This window comes from Carassius gibelio, chromosome A7 (assembly GCF_023724105.1).
Source record: "Carassius gibelio isolate Cgi1373 ecotype wild population from Czech Republic chromosome A7, carGib1.2-hapl.c, whole genome shotgun sequence".
NCBI classification, from domain to species: domain Eukaryota; kingdom Metazoa; phylum Chordata; class Actinopteri; order Cypriniformes; family Cyprinidae; genus Carassius; species Carassius gibelio.
In genome coordinates, this window is record NC_068377.1 from 34,196,629 (window position 1) to 34,223,151 (window position 26,523).

The window sequence follows — 26,523 nt, forward strand, 5'->3', positions numbered from 1 at the left end:
AGGTTTCTCTCTCTCGCTCTTTCCAAGATATGTGCCTATACAGGTAAAAGTAAATAATAAATGCTCACATAGCAAACAAGATATAATAGAATGGTCATGATTTAATATTTTGGACAGTGATGATTCATAGGTGTTTATTATTTTTTATAGAGCACGTGTTTTTGTGGGATTACCAAATTGTGATGCAATGTTGTACAAACCGAGGGAAGTCGTCTGGTAGTCCTTTTTTGTTACAAAACAGAAAATGGGTAAAATATGTAGTTCTCCTTTCATTTTTTCAAGTCACATTTTAAACAACTGGTCGAGGCACTCGGTACATGGTTTCACATTTCTCAACCAAATGCATCCTTTATGTAGCGTAGACAGATCTTCCTTTTGTAGTCATTGCACACAACACTTCAACCTCAACAGGCAACAGGGTGCTAGACCTTTCTCAGAAAAAACATTTCCAAGTAGAAACCTTTAAAATGTGTCATGTACCTTTGTCGAGATCATCTCAACATCAAAAAAAAAAAAAAAAAAAAAACCCACTAAAGGTAGTTCAGCATGGCTGTGGACTATAATTTTGACCTACAGGAAATACAACAAATGTGAGAGTTCACAAAGGAAAATGAAGTTTGCATAGATCTTTATTTATTTGTATAATCTTTAATTCGCATATAGACATCAATTAAATAGAAGAAAGGAAAAAAAAGAAGAGCAAAATAATCTTTAAATTACATGTAAATGACAATGCACCATTGATAGTACAAAAATAGGCCTCATTTTTATATAGTTGTTCTGTCTCAGGTAGTCAAACAAATGATTGGTGTTTTCTACTTGGGGAACTACATACATCAGTTGACTCTTCAAATAAAGGTGAAAATAATCCTATGACTCCAGATGGTTCTTGCTTGAGGCTTAACACACACACACACACGGAGGCAAAGAAACACAGAAACAAACACTCAAGCCCTTAAAGCATAATGCAATCATCGCACCATCAGGGTGAAACCCTATTGTGTGTGGCATTGGTAAAAACTGAAGTCATGACATGAGTTTAGACCACAACTGCAAAAATTTTATTTAACAACCACTCGAAGCACTTTTATGAATGTGTATGACCAAATCAGTTAACCAATTCAAAACTGAAGCGAACCCAATTAATATAGGTTTTTTTTTTTCAGTGTTTTTTTTCAGGTCATATTATCAATCTAAGGCAAGCAGATTTTAAACCTGTGCTCTTTGGTCATGCCTTCACACTCTTTAAGGCTTTTCCAAAACCACTGTAACATGAAATAACTCCTGCAGGGAGCAGAACAGCTATTTTACAGTTTAGCACAGGGGTCTCCAAACTCAGTCATGGAGGGCCGGTGTCCTGCAGAGCTTAGCTCCAACTTGCCTTTATTAGCTGGTTGAGGTGCATTTACTTAAGGTTACAGCTAAACCCTGCAGGACAGGGTTTGGAGACCCCTAGTTTAGCTAAACAAAAGTGTAGAGAAATTAATAAACATGTATTTTGAAAGTGTTAATAGAAAGTAGATTTAACTCAGTGTGCGTGCGCGTGTTTATAGATTATATACATGCAAAATTAATGCAAAAATTGTGGCCCTATTTACCCAAATTCATTCCATGTAAACTAACTGAAGACCTATGTATAAAGACAATTGTTTAGCTGCATAGTAATTTGCAGCTTCAATTTTCACTCTATACAAATAATAAAAGAAGGGATGAAAAGTTCCAGTTTGAACCTTGTTTTAAGAACAGTGAGAAACCAGATCCACAAATAACATTACTGTCAGGTCTCATCATTTTTATCAGCTCTGAAACTGTACGGTGTCGTAAATGAAGATGTTCTGATCGTCTGCAGACTGTGTAGATGTACAGGACACGCTTAAAAATAAAGACGAGCCTTGATGTATTCATTGTATAAAAAGTGTTTGAACTAAACTAAGGCAAGGCTGAAGATGATGCAGAGTTTGTGTCCTTGTTTCACACAGTTAAAGTTAGAAACAATGGTTTTGAAAAGCGGTTACTGCCAATCGTTTTGATAGATTATAAAAGGAAGCCAGAGCATCAGCATCACTCTGTTGGGCCTCTATTGCACAGATTCCATTGATAACATTGTAATTTTGTAAAGATACTGCATAAGACCAACATATGTGGATCATGTATATGTGATTCATATTAAAAAAACAAAAAACAAAAGTACTATATTCTGGGCGGATGATCTGACAATGCCAAGTCTACTACTACAAACAAACAGTTGTATGCAAAGAAAATGACCTGATGAAATTATTTGCATCTATAAAACTGCAGTGATATCTGACAGCTGCTCTGGTTGAGGGTCATCACAGCCCTTTCTCGGACTTATTTTAAAAACACACCCCTACTGTATAGAACAACCCCTCTAACATCTGTATATCACAAGTAGATGATCCCCACAAACATGACAATATGGAGGCCAGATCTTTTCAGGATAGGCCTATAGCCGGGACTGTAGTATTTAAAACCTTGACTGGAGGACAGATTTAGAAAAGAGAAGAGCTCAATGTTGCTGAGCTGGCTCGGAGGGACATCAGAGTTTTCTCCCGTACATGCGGTACGGTCAGAGAGCGCAGGGTTACTGCGGTTCACAGAGAAACACACAGATGAAATATTTACCATATTCACCTACACATGCCATTTCAAACCTGCATGTGATCTTACTTCAAAAAAGCACAAAAGACACTAAAGAATCACCAGAGCAATTCAGAAGCTATTTGCGTTCACAAATTTTGACATTTTATATATAATATAATGTTATGGGGCTGTTTTGTATATATATATATATATATATATATATATATATAAATGACAATCAAGACAAATATTCAGCTAAATGGCAATTTCCAGATTCTATTTTCATCCTAGACTAAATTAAATGTTACAATTACAAAATAATGAACCACACTAGGTTTGATGCCATGATTTTGACCCTTTGATGAAAAAATGATGAGAATTTGAATGAGATTCTATAACAAACACAATACTTATGTTGTGCACAGATACACACACACACAAATATAGATTTTGAGGCATTAGGACTTTCTGCAAAATATTTTCCAAGAAAATCATGCAGGTTTGCAATGACATGAGGGTGAGCAAATGATGACAGGTTTCATCTTTTGGAGAACTATTCCTTTAAACTGCATACTGTTCATTAAATAATCATGAATTCAGCAATGTATATGCTCTAGGGGGAGCAGTAATATGCGTGTAACACACAACACATCTCTGACCATGTAGAAATAGTGATATGTTCTTCTAAAGGACTCCCTGTGCAAATCCAGTGGATCCGACCCTCTGCAGCACTGACCGACTTCATATAAACGTAGTTTACACTCACACACTTACTCATCCACTGAAAGACAAGCTCTGTTTTTCTCATATGCAAATAAATCTTCTCAAAATCTCAGTAGGCAAGAGGAAGAGACCAAACAATAATCATGTTTATTGTAACTTCAGGACGGCCCTGCGACAATTGACTCGTCCCCATCACTTGTGTCTGGAAGCTTTCCATGTTGAGGCACCAAGAAGTCAACACCCAGGTGAATGCATGGCTCATATAACTACGACAGGTGCGAAAAGCAAACCAAAAGCCCCAGATTTGAGATATGTTCAGACTAACCCAGAAGGAAAACACACACGCACACAAAAAGAGACAACAGTGCAGTAGAGGCTAGAGAGGGGAGGAACATGGGCAAGAAGGGGTTAAAGAGCACTTTGTGTTTTGATGAAGGCAGTCCTCTCGTTGCGGATCTCGAATTCCTCGTTTTCAGACTCGGAATTGCCTTCGTCCTCCCGCCAAACGCTCGGGATGCCCTTGTAGGCAACTTCGGTGCGTTTGAAACCGAACCCGGCCAGTAAGCCGGGTCCAGCCCCCGCTTCAGCAGAGAGCAGTTTGTTCTGCATGCGCGTGTGCATCTGCAGGACGCTGAACACGGCCACAAACATAGCCACGATGAAGGCACAGCTGAGCACGGCCACGGTCAGCGGCAGTTGGATGGACGAGACGTCGCCTCGCACCTGAAACAGTCTGTCGTCTGGAGACTCCCGATGGATCTGGTTGGGGTGCAGACAGGTGCCAGAGACGGCGTCCAGGAGCCTGTTAGGTGGGCAGGAGAGGCAGTCCTGAGGTCCTGTGCTGCTGCAGCTGAGGCAGACGGGGTGACAGAGCAGGCAGGCGGGACGGAGGACGGACATCACCTCGTTGTTGGGGAGGAAGGTTGAACGGGAGCCTGCGGTGAAACCTTCTGGACAGTCTCTCACGCAGCCCGTCTGGTACAAGTAGAAGCCGGGGTTGCACTCTGCATAAGGAAGAAACGGGCTTTAGTTTAGGCTTGAAAATAGTTCTAGATTGAATACAAGCTAAACTGTTGTGCTAAAACTGACTTGACTCCAAAAACCTAAACAAAAAGCAAGTTTATATTTGGATGGTTGTCCATTTAAAAGGCAGAAAAGCAATGCTTTATTTTTTTTAAGGGCAGCCGACAGTTTTGCAGTGTTAAATGCTGTACTTCATTTAAAACAGCGTTTTGTTCTTACTGATCGGTTTATCACCTCATCACTAACTGAGATACTATATACAATATGCAAATAAATTAACTTTTTTTTAAATGTATTTTTTAAATTGGAAGAGAGCTGAACTGGATGATGACATCACGGAATCATCTATGAACTGACTTTAGCTGGAAGAATGACCAGCTATGATACTGACTTCTTGCATTATAGAAAAAAAAAAATCTGTTTTATGCTGTAAAGCTGCTTGGAAACAACCAGTACTGTATAAAGTGCTCTGCAAAAAAAGGTGACTTGACCTGGTTTCAAAATAAATATACATTCATAAAAAAAAAAAAAAAAAAAAAAATTCTAATATTTTTTTTAAGAAAAGTGAAATAATCAAAAAAAGTGAAAAACTACTGTTTTGTTTTAAACAAAATAATAAACTAATAAAAATGAAAATGAAAAAGTGCATCAACATTATTTGTAAAGCTTGATGACTGACTTACTGTGGGAAAAAAAAAAGATTGGATATGCACAGAAAAGGTTACCAAACATGTCAGGATGTATACATGCATAAAAGCTTTGAGGCCATACCTTTAAGTGTGTGCAAACCTATTTTAATATCTATTGCCTGGCTAGATGTACTTTCACTGTCTTATTTAGGTGGTGGTTTTTGCTTAGTTTTTTTTTTATTTTTTTTACAAAATATATTTTATGGTAAATCCACATTATGCCACAAACATATTTGCCAGAGCTTCATTTGTATTTAACCCGTAACATCCTTTAAATAGTACGCACAGTTGGGCAGCTTGTGTGTGTGTGTGTAAGAGGGAAAATTAATCCACCTGAGGACTGAAGCTAAACACTTATTTACACCTCAAATGCTGCCAGCCAAGCCATTAAGAAATATGATCCAGGAAATTCAGGACTTTTCAAAATGTGCAACACTACCTCATTAAGGACCCAGATTTGCTTGATGCAAGTCCCATGTTTGGAATGATTACTAAACCACCCAAGTCAGCATCTTCTGATAACTGCAAAGGGTCATCTACTAAATGACTTTTATTCAGCGCAAAATCCCTTTTTATGGGTTGTAGTGGTAACAGTGCTCAACACCTGGAGAGGACTCAAGCTGCGGAGCTCAGATTAGGGAGTCCATGCATTACTTCCTCAAAAGAGGATAGAAGAACGAAGAACTCCTGGATCACTCTCTGAGACTCATACGCGGTTAAGGCAACCCACCTGACATACACACACAAAGTGCTTTTGCTGATACAAACAATGCATATATATTTCATTTCAAAAAGCACAAAGTGGCCATGCTTCGCAGTCATTTTACCATGGTTAAGAGTGCTCTTATGTGTGGCGTAAAGTAGTGTCTAAAAGACAGTGTTGTTATTGCGAACTAAAACTATTTAAAATGAATTAACTGATTTTTAATTTAACTGATTTTTAATTAGCTGAAATTAAAAACTAATTTTTTTTAATTTAGATGTTTTTTTTTTTAAATCTAATTGCAAAAGCACATAACACAATTACTAAAACTTAGTTAATTCAAAATATTAATAAATATTGCTTTTAACGAAATAACGAAAACTAAAATTAAAACTGAAAATATAAAAATAAAAGCAAATTCAAAAAATTAACAAATTCAACAATACTATATAAATACTAAAATAACAGTGTTAATAAATCAATAAATTATAAAAAAAATATTTAATAATATTTAATAACATTTTCTTTTTACCCAAAATAATGTTTGAATTATTAAAAAAAGAAGTAAAAAAAATCAGATTTAAACTTTTTTTTTTTTCATTTTTGACAGGGATTTGGCCTCAGACTATTGTGTCGTTTAGTTGCATGTAGCCTCAGTGACATAAATGGCATGTATCTGTGTAATCCAGCCCACCCAACATCTGTTCACTAACCGCCTGATGCATATTGTACACAAAATTGCTAGCTGGAAATTGGTAGTTGGGCTAGCATTACGCATCCTCCTTCCTCTGAGTGCACCAATCCTCCTCCAAATACAGTCAGTCCTCTTCCCAGGACATCACAAAGAGTGCTTTTATGAAATCCAAGCTGGTGCTGTATTGTTGTATCAACAATTTCAGATAAATTTGGGATCTGTGGTTTCACAAAGAACCTTTAACATCAATGGAATATACTCACTATTCTAATTCTATTCTTAAAGAATAGCTAACTAGCTTTCTAATCTTTTTGTATTCTATCCGTTTTCTTTTTCATTTATTATACAATTAACACAACTTTTAACACTAGCTTGCTCTATTCTTTTTCTATTCTATCGGTTTTCATTTTATTTATGATATTATTTAAAAGTCCATGCTACGTGTACTGTGTTAACCTAACTGAGACTTGTTATAGCTCTTATATATCATTGCTCTTTTTGTTGTTTTTGATTGCTTCCAATGTCTTCATCTGTAAGGATAAAAGCGTCTGCTAAATGAATAAATGTAATGAAAGGTTCTTTGCAGAACCAAAATGGCCTCACTATGAAAACACCCTTTTGAAACCTTTATTTTTAAGAGAGTGTAGACTGTTTAAACAGGCTTTAAGAAATGGATTTTGGGAGAGAAATAAACTACATACACCTCTGCCCATCACTTTACACAAAAAAATTTAAGAGCTAAGACTTGACCAGCACAGCACTCTCAACACAAGCAAAAGGGACCTATTAAAACACCTGCAAGGTCTATAGCTTTAGTTTAAAGCCTTCAATTAGTGGGGAGATTATCAGGGTCACATTTACAGTGTTACTTATTAATAAATGTATTATTGAATGTAATAAACTAAACATTTTGTAAAACCATATAGGGTCCATTTATTTGACCATAAACGACTGTCAGCATCATTACTCCAGTCTTCTGTCACATATTTACTACGTACTGCCTACTATTTCTTAAAGCTGGCACATAAAACAGAATGATGTGCATCTAATTATACAATGATGAACATTTCAAATAGTAGTGAGCTACACTGTTGTTGCATGACACTACATGATTAATTCAGGAAAAAATCTAAATATTAAACAAAATGTTGTGTAAAACATCCAAATATTTTAGACAACAAATAAAATAATGAGTCAAGTGCATAGTTGTGTGTGGTGCACTTTAGTTGTAAACTGCACATTTTGGCAAATGCATTGGCTCATCTAGGTGTCCCATGCATGAAAATGTGCATAATGTCCACAGCACACATTCGGCAGGAGAATGCATAAATATGAGCAGTATGTATCAGGTCTGAAAACAGCTTAGGACCGCTAGTAAAGGCACTAGTGGTTGCCAGGGGGCGCTCTTTCACCATCTCAAAGTCTTACCTGTGCAGATCTGGTTGAGGTCGTATGTTTTGCAGCTGCTGGAGTCTGCGGCTGAAGGGCCGGATAAACTAGAAGCTGTGCCATAGAGAACCAGCGTGAACTGAGTCAGAGTGCCTAAGACAGACAGAAAGAGATTCAACAATCTGACTCATGTACACAAGAAACTCACAGCATGAGAACAGTTGCCAGCTGTGGATCATTATGTCTGTCTGTGTTCATTCTGTAATCTCTCGCAATCAGAAGACTTATTATACTGCAAGCACATTTATTCAGTCAGAAGATGATGTCAACTAACAAATTAGGAACAACACAAGCAACCGACCAAAGGCAAACAATATTAGCAGAGATGATTTCTTAAAAAAAAAAAAAAAAAAAAAAAAAAGATTACTGATAAGTTAGAATAGAGATGTTAAAGCAATAAGACACAAAAGGCAATGCATTAGTGATCTTTCCAAAGTAAAATAAATAATAAATAATAATAATAAATAAATAAACATAACACATAACATTTAACACTAAATAAACAAACTTAAATCAAATATAATATATATAAAATAATTATAGCTGGTTGCCAAAGTAAATATACAATAAAAATTAATAAAACTTTACCATAAAAATACAGGGGATAGAAAGTTAAATAATAAAAATAACAATCACAGGGCCCCTCAAAGCTTAATTTAAATGCAGCAATTCAATATATATATAAAAAACTTTATTAAAATAAATTAAACATTTTAATATTAATTAGTGATAATAATCATAATAAACTATTATTTAAGTAGTATAGCTCATTAGACCTGATACACACAGACACATTATATATATATATATATATATATAGGAATGACATTTTTAAACAGAAATATTTCATTCTGATTGATCTGCATTAACATACTTCAGTATAATGACCATTAACTGCATAAATGAGCACCGTCACAGAAACTGATTTCCTGCATGGCTGAACTAGTTTCATGTATCAATGCTTGATCAACTTAAAAGCAATATTTACAATATTTATTAGCCATATTTAGTCTAAGTCAAATACAAAATAAGCTCCATTGGAATTCTATTACTGTATACAAGATACAACACCCATTTTATTTTGACATTGTCGGATTGTACATTTTCACAAATCCATTTTCACAAATCACTAGGAAGATACAAGTTTGATCATCACCGTGCCCTGTAACGGAACACGAAATGTCCGAACACAGACTTCTTCTCATCATCGCTCAGTAACTGTGCTTCGACATGCATTAGATAGATGGCACACTTTGTCTCTACAGTGCAATAAAGTCAGTAGCTCTGTAAATTCTTAATGCAACAAAGAGAAATGGAGCAGTTGTGTTAGCGTCCGAGCGGGACTAATGAATGGGCTTTGGCTGGGACTTCCTTTATATTTACAGTGTTCAGGGGCGGCTGGAGAGTGTGATAGTGGGAGAGGGGGGAAAAACTCAGTCCTCTGATTTAATTATCCCTAGATTTAATTAATCAGATTTACTGCAGAGTGTAGTGGAGGAAGACTAACTGACTCTGACATAAAAGAGGAAGAAAACAGGACTGGGCAAATCAGGTGGATGTGGAGAGAAGATACTCAACATTTCTGTAAAGTGTTGCATAGATTTATTATTATTATTTTTTTTAGACCACAATCAATATTGGGCTCTTTAAAATTTTCAAGGCAGAGTTTTTTTATTGATCTTTTATTATCTTTTATGAACTTATCTATTTTATTTTTTATTATTTTTAATAGTAATTGTTTATCAGCAGAAGTTGAACATTAATCTCCTGCATGAGCACCAGGGCTTGACACGAAAGCGGCACAAAAAAAAAGGAAACCTAAATGGATGGACATGCTGTTACCATAGTCGCTGATCCCACCCACGTTCTCGATCTCCAACATCCATTCTCCACGAGGGTCCTCGTCCCAGGAGTGGGTGGTCATGAAAGCCCAGTCACTGAAGCCCTCAGAGGAGTAATCGTGAGGTCTGAGAAAGAGAGAGGCAGAGAATGTTACCCTTAACTGATTCAGCTATGCTCTATTGGAGTATAAAGTGTGTGGACGTATCCCTCTCAGGTCCTGACCTGGGTGCCAGCAGCGTGGAGCGGGTGCCCTGTGGGCTGATCAGGTAGATGGCCAGGTTTCCTCTGCGGTTGTAGGACAGGGTGAGCCGGGCTTGAGCATGTTCTAATGAGCTCACAAAGTTAGCCGTCCCAGCACATGCATCCACATTCATCTTGATCACCAAATGACTCCCAATATTCCTAAAAAGAGGAAAACCGTGTTCTGACAGTTAAACCACATTGTGAAATAATATTACAATTTAAAATAACAGTTTTCTGTCTTAATATAAATTTTAAATGTATGCATTTAGCAGACACTTATCCATTCAGGCTAACAGTTTTACCTAACATGTGTTCCCTGGGAATTGAACCCATAACCTTGTGCTACTAACGCAATACTCTACCACTTGAGCTACAGTTACAAGTAATATATTTTAAAATATAATTTATTCCTGTGATGCAAAGCTGTATTTTCAGCATCATTCCTCCAGTCTTCAGTGTCACATGATCCTTCAGAAATCATTGTAATATTCTGATTGGCTGCTCATTAATCACTCTCATCATCGTCCAAGTTGAGTTCTGCTGCTTTACAATTTTGTGGCAACTGATACATTTTATTTCTGGGCTCTTTGTTGAATCGAAAGTTTACAAGAACAGGATTTATCTGAAATCGGACATGTATCAAATTAATTTTATATATCCTTGCTGACAATCCTACTGACCACAAAAATGTGAGATCAGCAAAATATTCGCTACCAAGTACCAATCTAGCTAAAAACACAATCTTAACACTAGATATCGTTCGGATCATCCTATAATAATGAGCCATATATCATCCACCAGGTGAACATTATTAGTTCAACTGCTTATAAAATAAACAGCACACACCTGTTTCAAAAGAAAGCATAAGCATGAATCTTAAATTAATTTCCAAAATTACTACACCAGAAGTTGATATGTTAAAGCGATGTTGTGAAAGCTAAACTGTGTTCACTTGTACATAGCTAATTAACAGCTTACTGAATCAGGAGCGCTATATAAAAACACTGCTACAACACTGCTACAAAAGTGCAAAACACATTCCTGGTCCAACAGAAAGGTTCAGTCAGGTTAAGAACTGTGCCATCGAGGTCTGCTACAGGAGCCGGTGGGCTTTTGGCACTCTAAACCCAATCCTATAAGGAGCTTAGAGCAGCCCGGCCCTGCTCACCAGAGACAGGGTTACACTGGAAGAGCAGCTTAAATCCAGAGAGAGAACGACAGGCTACAGCTTCTGACAAGTCTCGAGGAATGAAGCGTATCCCCTCTGTGCGCAGGAAAGCTGCAGCATGTGCAAGACTTCAAGTCGGAGATGTCGTGAGCGAAAAATGAAGAAAAATACAGCAGAGATGGATTGAGGCACTTTGCTCTGTGACTTCTGCAACCAGCATGCTACAATCGGCTTTGCTCCAAAACCCCTTGATCTTTCCATAACGTTGGTGAACCATAAAGGATGACTGGAGGAAGGGATAAAAAGAGGGTGAGTTTTTAAGAGCGAGAGACCTGATATGCTGGAACAGAGGACGAGATTGGCGGAAAGGTACTTTGAGGGTCAGTTTTGAGATCCAAGATGTCAGCCGTGATGGAAGTGTGACAAACGTGGATGTAACAAGGTTATCCTTTAAACACGCTCTGTGTGCACTGAAGCATGGTTCAAGTTGTGCAATTTAAATATGATAGACCGTCAAAAGTGATGTTTCGCTCCCACCTCGCTTCATATTCCCATTTCCTCTTGCACTCAATGGCCTTTTTAGCAGCACAAAATTTAAAGGCAAGGTAGGGGATTGGGTTCAAAAACATTTTTGTTATGCTGGTTGGAAGTGGGACTAATGCTGTCAAACTAAAGGTCATAGCTTGTATTTGGACTTGGTTCTAGAGTTTTATGCCATTTTTGAAGATTGGCAGCCCCTGGTCACCGGATGGTTTCACGGTATATAATACAGCAGTGTGAACATTCGATTTGGATGGACATAAAGGTGAGAAAATGATGATGGACCAGTCCCTTTAAGACTGATCTAGTATGGACCGTTTATCCTACCTGGGCTCAGACACCAGGGAAAGGACACATATCCGCTGAGGTCCAACATTAGTCCAATTCTTTGCAAGAGTCACAATGGCCCCAGCATCCAGCAGACCATATCCATAAGAATGACTTACTGCAGGAGAGAAAGAGAGAGAGAAATCAATACTGTTGAACGTAACTTTAGAACCAGTTTAAAAAGGCCATAAAGTGAATTAAAGAGGTTGGTATCTTTAAAAGATCCGAAGCGCTTTGCAGACAGGTACATGCAATGATAATGTTATTGATCGAATCACAAAATGTTCAAGTAGCTAGAAAGTGGAAAGACAAGCCCGAGCGAAAGGAAAGGGAGTGATGATAAGCCATGAGATGGGCTTTTACCTCTGCGACCCACTCCATTTATCTTCCAGTCATTGGTGGTGAGATGGGCAGGGTTGGACGTCCTCACAACCAGATGCTGCATGTCTCTCCAGGTCAAGTTTTTACTATGGAGAGAAGTGTTAGTGCCTTTCAAATGGGCGAGATACTTGGTGGAGTGAAACAAAAAAGCTAGCATGCTTTCCCTAAGATAATCTCTCATGCCCTTTTGTAAAGGTCACAGATAGCTAACGGTAGAGTCATGAATTCAGAATAGAGTCAGAATTAATTTAAAACGATGCAAATGTAAATGCCGCTCAATGCATGTGTTTGATCCAAATGAGATATTGAAGGTTAACTCCAGTCTGCCAATCTAATGGGCAACCTTTTTTTTTGTTCGAAAGCCCCGGGTCACTCAAATCGCTGATAAAGAAAGATGATCTCATTTGAGGACAGGACAAACCATGCTTCAGATGACTTACTTGGCCTCGAGGGCGAGGGCGATGATTCCTGCCGCCAGAGGGGCCGAGGCTGAAGTGCCTGTGTGGGAGTCTGTGCACTTCTGCCTGAGGTCTGTAGTGACCTGAAACAGGAAGCAGAGAGAACACATAGCATCACTGATATGACGGGAAAATCCAATTATTCCAGATGGGAACACAATACCAACATTGTACTGATAAAAGCTTAAAGAGGTCGTGAAATGCATTTTTTATCATTTCAGAATGTTTCCTGAGGCCAGGCTTCTCACACTTTTTCCATTTCAAAATTCCATATTTTTCCAGATTCAAGTTTCCTTGTAGAGTTTTCAGGCCATATTTCATAGTGAAAAATTTAATGATTTAGTGTGTAAAGATTAAAGGTTCAAATTCAGGCATTTTGATTATTATAAACATAGCTTTAAAAAGGACAAGTGAAATGTAAGTAATAAAATAAAGAACAAAGAAACTTGTTATCTAGAACAAGTTTGCTAGTCTGCATTTACACTTACAATCAATTTAGACTTCAGATTTTGTTTTGTATCATCTGCTGTTATAGTTATCAGCATGACAATAATCACAATTTTGGATTCAGCCCTGCATTTATATATTTGATACTCCCTTTATAATCAATGAATCTCTATACATTGCACGATGTCTTTACATTTTGTTGATTAAAATTCAAGGATTCGTGAGTGTGCAGAACTCTGAAGCACACTGAATTAAGAAACAGTACGGAGTGGATTCTCATTAACTTAAGCCCTATTTGGACGGGACTAGTTTTCTAAACTACGTTTGAGTTTCAGTTCTTATGACATGATGTCCTCGATTTTCATCTCCATGTTTATTACATAGGTGGGAGGGTCTGTTTTGTGCATCTGGGCGTCATTTCGGATTGATTGCCATTAGTATTATTACACAATAAATAATAAATAGCAAAACAATGGTAATGTGTGGTTTCTTTAGTTTAACTTTTCCTCTATTTTTTGGTAGTAGGCTAAACCCATGTTTCATTTTCATAAAGTACATTTGTAATTTAAACATTATGTAACTGAGTGCGTAAATGAACGTGAGTAATCTTACCTGATGCTGATATTACAATACCCAGTATTAACAGTTTACGTGATCTGGATCTTGATTTTATTATTATTATTATTATTTCTTTGCCGGTAAGCAAATATCAAACATGCATGCGGTAAGAGCATATGGGAATTCACGTTGGCCAAAACACACGAGGAAACACATTGTGAAATAAAATATCACCGGCAATCACAGACATTCGCATTCGGACGGGATTAGTTTTCTCAGAAGATCAATGAGTTTGCGACAAATGGTTACATTTTAATATCTGATCTGTAGTGTGCATGTCAAACGCTAATGGAAATTTTGATTTCGCAATACATGACCTTTTTTAATTATCTCATGTGCTACAGATATTACTGCTACTTTAAATCAAGAGAGTTGTTGAGGCGCAGTGCTATTACTTTTCAATAAGTCTGATCAAACTGATCCTCTCAATGGTTTTTGATGGGAATTTGGGAGAGGAAAAAAATGTGTCTGGGGACAAGGATTTCATAGAGACTTGGGAATTGGGCTCTTTCCACTTGGACCAGTAGGCAACCACACAGAACTTCCTAGCAACTGCATATCAATGCCTTGGCAACAAGTCTTGCATCAGCATCTGCATGGGCAAACACCTCTTCACATATTCTTCAGGAATATATAAAACCCCCATAAAAACTCATTCAGCTTCTGCCCGTTAAGTGACCAAGGTAGTTGACATTTTCGACATTGCACAGCACCATTAAGCCCTAAGGGTCACACAGACAGAGTCAGCACAATTCAAGACTAATGCAAACATAAAAGGGTTGATGGGTGACACTTAAAAAGCCAGACGATGCAGGATGTGCAGTGACTGCGACAGACCTCCTTGTGTGAGACTAATTGCTAAAAATGGCAGAGAGGCTGAATGACAGGAGCGATGAAAGGAGAATTCACTTAAAACATGGATCTTGGGAGGCCACAGGAGAGGAGCATTGTCTGACAGAGTCTCTACAGTACAGGAAACAGCAGGTATCAGGCTTCTGTCCTTTAAAAGCACACCTCTGTTGTGAACGCTAGTGTCTGTGTCTTGAATGCAGGACAATAAATGAGTCAGTCAGGCAAAGTCGGTTTATGAGAACAATGCTTTGGTGTGCACTTCGGTCGGCACAGAGCCGGGTAAAGAACAAAACAAAACCGAATGAGAGTAAAGAAAATGTTATGCTACGACAGTGATGAGCTGTTGTTTTGAATCAAAGGGATATTTGTGCTTTGAAACTAGAGTTGCTATGCGCTTGCTAAGGTGATCTGAGTGGTTCTTAGAGCACTTCTATCCAGTCGCCAAAGTGGCCATATTCACTAAATATTTTTAAGAATAAAATTCTTCCTAACTACTCCCATCTATTTTCTAGGATTTTGTATTCCTAAAACATTTAAGAATGTTTTTATCTTTTTTTTTTTCTTCTTAAGATTGTTCTAAATAGAACATTTTAGAATTAGAATTCCTAAAAAGAATGTTCTTAAAAATCATTATAAATAATGGGGTGATGTCAAGAGTCGGCTCCTTAAAATACAGTATCGTGTGAACAGTATAGTGTCACAAAGTAAGTATTTTTAAGGAATATGATAAACAGTCAACAAAAGGGAGTTTATTAAGCAGAAAAGAGATGTTCCTATTTCAACTCAGTTAAAAATACAGAATTATGTTATTTTAGACTACATACAGTCACAGTTCACAAAAAACATTGCTCCACTTTTGTATAGCAATATATTGTGACACAATATACTGTTCCAGCCCTAATAAATAACAACTCTATAAAAGAGTCAAATAATGATCTTGTTTTTTTTGTTTTTTTTTTGGATTGGCGCATTATTTTTGAACCATGACCCTGAGTGCTGAGCTCCCGCAAAGCCAGTCATGGTGAAATACAGTGAACTTATTATGATTATCACTGTAATCAGCAGGAAGCAGAAAATGATGCCATTTGAGTTGTTTTTCATTGAGATGATGAGTGGGTCTTTGGCAAGAAGGACCACCATAAAACCAAAAACCCACCACAAAGTCTATCAGGAAAATATTGGAAAACATTCTTATGAACCTTTAAAAATGTATTTATTAAATTTCTGAACTGCTAGAGAAAAATGAGTGAATTTGGCCCCTGGATGGTTACCTATTGGCAAGTTTCCACTTTAAATCTGTCCTTCAATGTCTTTTTCACCCATTTTATCATCGGCCAGGCCAAAACTGTAAGTTGGATCACTAATAATAGCACACCTCCCCTCAACATGCTGCATAATTTTAATTTACACAAAAAGATTTCTGGTTAGGACACGCTGTAATACTCGGGGGGAGGGGGGGGGGGGGGGTTGGGTTGCAGAAATCCCTAAGCTCAAGTGTATGCAATAAAAATAATGATGCTTGACTTAAACATTAATAAAATGCAAACACAAAGATAAAACCAAGCCACGCGTGACAGTGAGAAGCTATGGTTTGCAATCACAAGAACATCTATGTTTCTGAAGCTTCAAACAGGGCCATAAAGATAAAACGTCTATCATCCTCCTCACTAGTGGCTCACTGTAATATTTGCTGACAGCCAAAAAAGCCTTTAAAGTCCCCATGTAATCAAAAAAATGTGGGTGTTAGTATCAATGTTAGTCTTAAGGTTATATATAAGTCAGTGTGCTACAAAACAGTGACGAAATTCGCATTTAGAAGGCATAAGCATTCAAAGCTTGCAGTTTGTCACTTTAGCCAAAGCGGCATGACGATTTTTTTGACTTCACATCGTACTTCATCAACTCATAAGATCTTCTGACCAATCAAATGCTCTCTAGACTCTGAAGAGCCCGCCCCCTGCACTGTAAACAGATGCTGAAGCTGCAGCTGGGATCGGTCACTTGTTCACAGTGTAGTATTTCCTGTACAGTGAACTTCTCGCAGTGCACAATGTAGGCGATTAGAGAAAGATTCAGACAGTGTAAATAAGCTTTCGATTGGTGCAAATAAGGTCTGGTTTCCTGTTATTTTACGTGAACTGTGGCAGCGGACACCGTGTGATCCAGACTTTGGCTCTGGTCCAGAGATGAAATCGCACGGAGCTGATCATATGAATGAGTCGTTTTTAAAACTTTTACAACTACACAGCCTCAGCATGTTTATGATCACTATTTTGATTTACTAAGAGTTTCATATTGAGTCTAGGGGGTAATCTTTTATACTGTGGCTGTCAAATGCGGTCAATCTGAAAGTCATCTGAAGCAGCTTTAATGAGCTTAACAGCTCTGGCCCGAGCAGATATAAACAAAACGCTATTGGCTATTATAAAAAGGGGGCGGGTCTGCTCGATATGTCCCGCCCTCTCTTCCTGTTTCAGTTGAAATTACATCACAACATAGAATAATGCTGTGTGTTTCAATACACTTCAATACACAAAATAATTTTGCAACAATTCTTCATGAATTGGCTTGGCAGTGTATCCTCTGAACAGTTTTTACAAATTCTTTATTTTTGTATTAGATTTGCTACGCCACTTCTTCAATTAAAGGATAACTGTTGCTGATTTTCTGGAAGCTGAGAGACTCACAATCTGTTTCTCATTGAGGGCTCCACTGCTGTAGGTTGTGGCGAGGGTGGACGAACAGGCCTCGCTGTACCAGGGCACGTTGCCGTTCTGCGTGCTGCTGCTGATCGACAACGTGTAGATGCTATTGGTGTAACCGTCACAGTTGCAGCTGTCCTTCTCTCGGCCACCATTCCCCGAAGCCCACACAAAGATAGAGCCCCGTCCTCCGCGGCCCTAGAATTCAGGAGGAGAAACACACAGTCAGTCAAATGCGCTGGCATCTCCGTTCATGCAAGCCCAATCTAATTCCATTACGATGTTGAGAGACAGATGCGAGCGCAGTGCTGCCGATTCTGAAACAGGAGAATTCCCAATGACAATATTACAAAACAACTGGATAATATTTGTGTTGAGTGGAGTTTGGAAAGGATCGTCTCTCAGAAAGTGTCATGGACCATTGAAGCACTATCATGGTTTTGATTGCTGGGCCAGATGCTTTTAAAAAGGACCTTGTGGGATGGCGCTAATGTTCTCAAAGTCATTTATCATGAATGTTTATTTTCATACGCAAATGAAAGACACAGACAGCACCGGGCTTTTGCGGTCTACTTCTCAGAGGAAGCGCAGTAATGCAAAAGCAATCTGTCAGAACCGATAATGAGCTCGTGATAAATTCACGCACTGCATTAACAAGGCATGTTTGAATAACTGCGTGACTTTCATGTCACCATGTCTCCACAAGGAAAGGTTAACAGTGCAAATAATTGGAGTCAGATGCTGTTTGCTTGTAACCTTTGATCGTTGCCTTTTTTATATGGCGCTTTACCTTACAAATCTGAACAATGCACCAAATAAAAGAAAGCGTGCTGATGCAGTGCAAAGTCTGGCTGCGTCTTTGTGAGTTCGCTCTCTGTTACAGCACACACCTGCTTGATTGTGGGCATCTATTCAGCGAGGGTGTTTACACGGAGCAGAGCCCCATTTGCATTGGCCTTCTCCACGCAACATGGATCTTGTTTCCCAAACAAATCTGACTGCTGGCACACGTGAACGCTAATGACTTAGACACCAGAAACAATATGGATAAGGGGAAATACCAAGCTAGTCTGTGGTGCTTTTGGTCCTCGTCACTTATTTATAGGAACAGTGGCAGGGAAATTCGTCCTGCTCTCACCATCTGTTCTTTTTAAAGAACAACCCAATGTAAATTCAGTAATTTTAATGTGATCCCTCATGCCATCTATGCTACAGATCTATGAACCTATGCTATCAATCTATGCTATGGCATAAAAAAAAGTCATAAAAAGTATTAAGTCACCTGACATCTACTTAAAACATTATAATTACAGGTTACTGCAAAAACTATTATTCATTGAATGAATTTTACCAATCACAGTATTTGATAATGAATAATCAGACATAATGAAAATGCAGAAAACAAACAATGACAGTGATTTTGTTAAAATAAATAGCTTAGTTGTGGTTAAGATTGCTTGCATATAACTGAAATAAAATTTACTGAAATAATTTAAGATGGTATTCAAGACAACATTTCTGATTTCTGAAGTGTACTAAAAAAGAAAATACTAAATGCATTCAAAACTATAACTGTACATCAATGATACAGTACCACTTTATATTAAGTGTCTTTAACTACTATGTACTTACATTTAAATTAATCAAAAAGCAACACCAGCAGCAAGAACAACAACAACAAAAAAACTCCAGATAAATTCGGAATATTTTCTTTTGCTCTATAGAAGCAAGTAAGCCATCCAAATTTGGGAGAACATGAGGGTGAAATAATGACAGAATTTTCAATATTAGGATGAACTTTAGCTTTAACTGTTGAAAGTGGTCTTGCGTACTAAATCGCCTCTCAGAATCTTTCTATAAAAGATCTGCTCCTATAAAATCCACACACGACACACTGCAGTAGGTAGTGTCTTGGCACGGCTCTCCTGCATTGTCCTTTAGCTAGGCTTCAGCCAGTTTTACAACCCCAGAGCACAGTCATGTGTGAGTACAGAGCTGAAACGAATGCTGTTCCGTTACCCCACGCATGATAACAGTTTAGCTCAAATGGTGTTAAGTAATTAGGTATTAAGAATGTCAATACGGTTCACGCTCTGCAAAATCTGCATGAAGATATCTCTGTGAAAATTGCCATTTAATGTGACATTTAAATTAAACACACTTCGCTCTGACTAGTGAGTGCTTTTATGACTCAAGGCACTCGCAAATGAAGTGTGCATCCCTTCCACAGCCCCCCTGACATCTCTAACTTCAAAGCAAATAAGAAAAATCCACTTAATTCATTTGACCTGCAAATTTCTGCCCTCTTAAATGGTTAGATTCAGACCATCTTAGCACAAGAATATCAAAGAAAACACGTCTACTGTTTGTGGCACAGACCAACTGATGCAGATAATGGCAGGAAGCAGTGAAAATAGCCCATGAGTCACAGAAGCAATTGTACATGTCAAGGAAAACAGGACCTCTTCGCTGCTCTTTTTAAAAAATGGGTTTTATGTTGACATTCACAGTGCAAAACGTCCTCCCCATTCCACCAGAGTGAAAACTTTAGGCTTCGATACGGCGTCAAACTCTGGCACCTTGGTATCGATACTAAATCAAAACCATAGGCAATAAATAAACAGCCACAAATGACTAATGCCAAAAAACGTCACACTAATTATACAGCATCAGTATATGTAACACACACTGAAGAAAGAGTCATTATTCACAATGAATTTATAATTTCTGTAATTAATGCATTCAGTCCTAGCCTGACTACGTCAGACTTCGTACTTCCACTCAATTTCAGTTCGCTTCTGTACTCAGTCTGAGATAGCAAACTATATATATATATATTAGGGCCGGGACTCGATTAAAAAAATTTATCTAATTAATTAGAGGCTTTGTAATTAATTAATCTAAATTAATCGCATTTTAATCGCATATAAATATTTGACCTGAAAACAGTGAGAAGTAATTTTTTTTCACATGGATTTATAGTATACCATTGAATAATGGCTGAATACATAAGCTTAAGCAACAAAATATTGTTTATTTTTGTTCAACCACGTCTAGCAGACCAGTGCAATTTTTGCCATGAAGTGTAGCAATAGCATATTTAGAAACAATTTAGAAATAGTACATTTCAGAAATTCAGAGAAGCTTATAGGTGCTGGAACCTTCTGTAAAGAGGTTTTTAAGTAAAACACAATACTGTCAATTACATTCAGAACATTGGAAACACTGACTATTAGAAAACATCTCTCTGTTGCTTCAGAGGCCATAACATACTAAGTCCAACTCTCAACAACCTTGGCCAAAACAATAAAGAGTTCAACATAAACTGTTGCACCAACAAAATAATATATAGTTCAACATAAAGTGTAAAGTCCACGCTAGCTGCTATATGTTTTGCGTTGAGGTGATACTTGAGGCTCGATGTGCTGCTGTGATATGCGGAGCGAGCGCTAGTTGGTGCTCCAGTATAATCGGTCCCGCCGAAACAAATCCAGTGAGAAACGTTCCGCGGTGCAAAAATGAGTTATTAAAAATGCGGGAATTTTTTTTCTGTAATTAATTAATCTTAGTTAACGCATTATTTTTTGTGTAATTAATTAATCTCAATTAACGTGTTAAAGTCCCGGGCTCCCGGCCCTAATGCAGCCCAATAATTTTAATGGGGATAGAGATGGTGGAAAGTTCTTTGGCAAGAAATATACTAAATGACAAAGTAGTGCAAATAACTAAATGACAAAGTAGTGCAATAAGTTCAGATGAGAAAAGCCAGACCTCCATCACGCCGCGTAGGAAAGCCTCTTTGGCCAGCTTTGCAGGTCCATCCACTGTTTTGCCATCGTCTTCGGGTCCCCAGCTGGCGCTGTAGATGTCAATGTGCTGTGGGTTGAGACTGAGGGACTGAGCTTCCACCACATCAGTGACCTCTCCATCCAACATGCGCACACCTGCAAAACACAAAACAACACACATCAGAGCATGGGACAGAGAGAGAATCACACACAAATATACTGTGCCTCCAAATGGTAAAATGGTACAATTCACTGTCCATTACAAGCACTTTACATTCAGAGAGAGTGATGTTAGCTATTGAGCTTGTTCTGGCACTGGAAATGCAATCAGATTGTGAGATCGTATTTTTTTTTTTTTTTCAGTAATGATCCAATATCATACAGATTTACCGTGATATTTGTAAAAATTGAGAATTCAGATAAAGCCAAAATGTCTGTGTTTGATACTGTACTGTATGTCATCGAAAGCTACATTTAATACTGGGCTAAGAAATGTGTGATGAGAGGTTCTTCAGAGTGCTTATAAGGCTGCATCATTTTATTTCCATGAAAAAAAACATTTAGAAAAAAACACCAAATTATTATTACATTTATTTGAAATGTATTAATTTTTGGAACATTATAAATGTCTTTACTGTTACTTTTGATCAATTTCATGTGTCTTTGTTTGTGGAATAAAAGTATACATTTCTTAATAAAAAAAATTAAAAAAAACCTTCACATGTAGTCTATGTACTGCAAATTACATATCATAAATTTACAAATATAAATATTTATTGAAAAAAAAAAAATATATAAATCTTCTATAAATAAATATAAAATACAGGTGGTTCACGTTAAACATTGCATAAACTAAAACTTCCATTATACTTCAAGTAATCTTTAATAAAAATGATATTAAAAACAAAAAAACATTTAAAAAATGATAAAACTATAGCTTTGACATTGAATACTAGCTGGTCAAATATTTAATAAGTGACCTACCATTAGAATCAACATTTTCTTTATAGATTTACTGGGGAGAGTTATAATGTGCCTAACATACAGAAAGGCTGTACAGAAAGCAACCACTATGAATAACCCCACTAGAAATCCCATATGATAGAGAAAAATCTTTGCATATAAAAGGTCCTTTCAAAGTAAAATGATGAGTGCATGTGCACTCGTGTTTGAATCTGGAGTGCAAGTGGCTACATTCTTCTCTTTCAAACATCCTTTTACGAACGCTTCACAACGGAGGAGAACATCTTATCTTTTTCCACTTCCCCGTACAAAAGGGAATCTTAAACCGAATTGGGGGTTTGGGAACGAGCCAGACTGTTTGGTTCAAAATGTCAAAGGTGTTGAGTTATTGAGATCCGGGCATCAGAATGTTATCTCAGCCTTGGGTGAAAAAAAAGGGGGGAGAGCACATTCTGCCAAGAGCCCTTAGATTTAAAAAGTGGTAAAAAGATGAGAAATCAGAGTCACACATCTTCAAAACAATATGATACACAAGGGGGCGAGGTTACTAAAGGTTGCCTTCATATGGGTTCGTGCAAATAAACAAAAGTTCAGTGGTTTCAGGTTTTCCAAAGCAATCCGTGTGCACTGGTGCAGACTACTGCAAACAAACCCACAACTACAGAAAATACAGCACTACATCTAGAAAAGTCTTTTTATCCCATGCATACATTCCAAAAGTCCCAAATATCCCTGTAGGACAAAGGGAAAGCTGGCTTTGAATGCTTTCCAGGAAATGAGAAAGGCATAACAGATAAACACGGCTGCACTGTGGTCACAAAAGAGGGGATTTTTTTTTTTTTTAATTCATACTCTAGTAAATACAAATAATCTATCTCCCTTCAAAACTGCAACAAGAAACCTCCGTTTTATTTGTTATAAAGCAATTTGCAATAATGGACTCCACTGTTTCCTCCAAGTCTTCCCAACCAATATTCTGGCTTAATGAGTCCTGGCAGAGGAATTAGCGTGCTGCCATCTCCACATTCAGTTTTCCTGCAGCAGAAGGCACTGCCTGCCAGTTTGGGCCGACGTTACTGCTCAGCCATCCAAAAACCTTCAGTTCTCGCTGTCCTCTGTCCCCATGCTATCCCCTTAAAGGAGTAGTTTCTGCTGCTTGTTAAGCACAGATTTCCCCCTGGATTCAAGGTGAAACGGGCACAGGAAGACGACTTATCCTCCACTGCATCTCATTAGGAGGCTAATTCAAAAACAGCTGCTTTAGAGAGCAACAAAGGCAGATCTAAACTTTACCCACAATGCATTATCCATTATAAAAATAAAAAAAAACAAAAAAAAACTAAGTTCTGAATAATTACTTAAGAACCTTTAAATATATATATTTGGCAATTTGGATATCTGCAGCACATCTAGTGTTGTAACTTAACTGCTATTTTCTTCTTATTTTCTGACTAAAGAATAATGTTAAGTAGAATTTTATTTTTTTGAAATGATTTGTGAAATGGCTGTGGATGTGTAGAGCCAGAGTGGCCTTATAATACACATTATATAACATAACATTAATAAATGACAATCATATATCCAGTAGTAGTGGTGGTGAAGTGGTGTTGTACTAGTGGTGAAGTTAATGTGTTAAATTCAAGATTCAACTATGGGCAGTTAACTAAAAGTTCTTGGAGATGATGAAACAATCCATTATTAATGCCATTTATCCCAGTCCTGTGAAGTCCAAGACCGTAGACAGTTGGCAGCGTAGAGAAGAGTAATGAAACAAAATCTGCACTAAATAGGATAAAAGCACCTCAGCCAATTAAAAGGATTACATTTGCTTGCGTCCAAATCTTTGGCTCACAGGGACCAGTGCTGGAGCCTGTGATAACTGTCCCACTTGAGCTCAAGAAGCCGTCGCTAATGGAGTTCCTCTTCCAAAGGGCTCTCGCTACAGAAGAGTTCTCATATGGTTTAACGCACAGAGACAGAGCTAATCTGAATGTGAAGCTAATCTGATGATTCACAAAGGTGTTTTGCAATTCAAATGCTGGAATGGACGGGGTGCGCGCTGATAGAATAGACTGTACGTGATGAAACATGGAAAATTTGAGTTAAATTTGCCAACTCACCTCCGATCTTTGCATTATAGGCCACTCCGACACCACAGACGTCATTGTTGGCAACAGCAGCAACCTCTCCAGCACAACGTGTCCCATGTCTTCAAAAGAGAAAAAACATCTGCATTAACCTACAGATCTGATGACGAGGGGCGGGCACAAGCCTCTCATCATTCAGGGCTCTTTTGCATGTGTGAAGAGCTCCTACTCAGTCCTGCTGTAAACCAGGCGGATATCTGTTAAATATGACAGCAGGTGACACACTGATAACTGTGGCCTTCAGAAATAAGATTACAGCCTCTGACAATGTGCAAATGCAACTTGCTATATGCATTTAATCAAAATTAATGAGGACCAATGGCAAGGAGCCAGCTATCCAGCAAGTGCATTTTAATTTTATCACTGGCATTCTTACCTCTTTGCCACATAGCAGAAATATATATCTTAATCTTGTTTGCACTGCACCTCCAACTTTTGTCAGTATTAACAAATATATGCACACTTATTGCACCACATGCAAACATCTGAGACAGCAACGGATTCAAGAGTAAATCCACAGCGTTTGTCACAATAATCTTCCAGGTCAGTAGATGTACAAAAGCCAAGAGAGCGATGGAGGCTAAACATGGAGTTCAACAGCACAGAGGAAGGATCAGTGAAATCCCAGGAGAACCCCTGCAGTCATCCGTCCATTCATGGGAAGCATGAGATCAGTGCGGATAATGTCTCAGACTTACTCAGTCCTACAGTAAGGGGGATCATGGGACCTAGATTACATCCAAAAAGAAGAGGGATTTATGGGAAACAAGTTTGTGGGTTAACAACACAACACGAAGGAATTTGGGAAGAATGCTTGCAAAATTACAAAACAAAAAGTATGCGGAAAAACAAAAAACAAACCAGAGATAGACAACATGTGAGCTATCATAATGAACAACTTTATTGTGAATCTTTTGTGGAACAAAATGTTTGTCCCATCATGATTTGGGTTAAAAAAAAAAAAAAATTATATTTCATATTTTAACTAAAATTTTAAAAGCTTTAAAACTACAGTTTATTTGAATTTGTATTTAACTATATATTTTATAATTTTGTAAAAAAAAAAAAAAGAGCACGATACACAGATTTAGGCTATCAATTTATATTAAAGTTCACAAACATTCTTAAAATTATTTTTATTTCACCTTTGTATTTACCTTTTTACATACTCATACATTTACATTATACATTTTTATAAAAAAAAAAGCTTTATATTATATCATTGCTTTTTATGTACATTTGTACTTCAGTCTGCCAGTTTAAAAATTTCACGATGTAATTAAGATAAATGTGGTGAATATGCACCATTTGTCATTTGTTCAAGACGTCCCAAGAGTTGCATGTCTGAAATGAAAAACTAGTCCAGATGCTCCTCAACACATTTCTCCAATGCAGATGACCTGAATGACAGAGAACCTGTGCAGACATATCGCAAGCATCTGCATTTATTCATCAAATGTAATCTGCATTTATTCTTCCCAGTCCACTAACTGAACCGCAAATGTAATGACAATCACCAGAATTACTTATTCTAACTCAACTCAGACTAAAATGCAAGTCATTAAACCCATATCGATGTGTCTCCCATAGCCCCTCAACAAGACATAGATTTCAGAATCTTAATTTATCACTTTTCAACCCACTACTGTTCTTGAGTAACTGTGAATTATTCTCAAAATGCAGTTCTTATGTACATGATAATTGTACGTGACTGCATTCACATTCATGGGTTGTTATCGTGGCAGGATGTTTTAATAAGGTTTGGTGTGACACCTTGCATTGCCTTCCCCCATGCTGACTCACTTTAAAGGTAAACACATGCAGGTTTCTGATGTTGACCTCGAGATATTCCACCGCTGAGCTGTCTGAGAAATGTAAAGCAAGCCTGGACACATATAAGAGGTTTTATTGCCATTTCATATTTACCTGCAGCACATATAGATTGAATCCAAATGTTAGAAGCAGACCCAGATAGAATGTGCAGACTTTTGCATTTCCTGAGCTGATCTTTTTGGGGGACATACACTAGCAAAATTCTGCTGAAGCTGAGCTGAGAGTAATGCACTTTTATTGGCAGCTAAAAAGCAAAATAAAATTAGGCAAAATATCTCATAAGAACATGCAAGGGACAGGGTTCAAAACCTTGGTGTCATAGGAATTTATGT

At 37.6% G+C, this 26,523-nt stretch overlaps 1 protein-coding gene across 2 annotated transcripts in view; it reads right to left on the bottom strand.

The window, feature by feature from the left end:
• Positions 1-611: 611 nt before the first annotated feature.
• Positions 612-26,523, bottom strand: part of LOC128017345 (furin-1) — a 77,109-nt gene continuing 51,197 nt past the window's right edge. For both annotated transcript variants that reach the window (XM_052602698.1, XM_052602697.1), the window contains exons 7-16: positions 24,332-24,420; positions 21,232-21,404; positions 17,446-17,658; positions 12,824-12,924; positions 12,366-12,469; positions 12,003-12,120; positions 9,947-10,126; positions 9,725-9,849; positions 7,862-7,975; positions 612-4,328 (exon numbers count right to left, since the gene is read on the bottom strand). In XM_052602698.1, the coding sequence (XP_052458658.1) occupies positions 3,733-4,328; positions 7,862-7,975; positions 9,725-9,849; positions 9,947-10,126; positions 12,003-12,120; positions 12,366-12,469; positions 12,824-12,924; positions 17,446-17,658; positions 21,232-21,404; positions 24,332-24,420 (1,813 nt within the window). In that variant the 3' untranslated portion in view covers positions 612-3,732. The remainder of the gene's footprint in view (positions 4,329-7,861; positions 7,976-9,724; positions 9,850-9,946; positions 10,127-12,002; positions 12,121-12,365; positions 12,470-12,823; positions 12,925-17,445; positions 17,659-21,231; positions 21,405-24,331; positions 24,421-26,523) is intronic.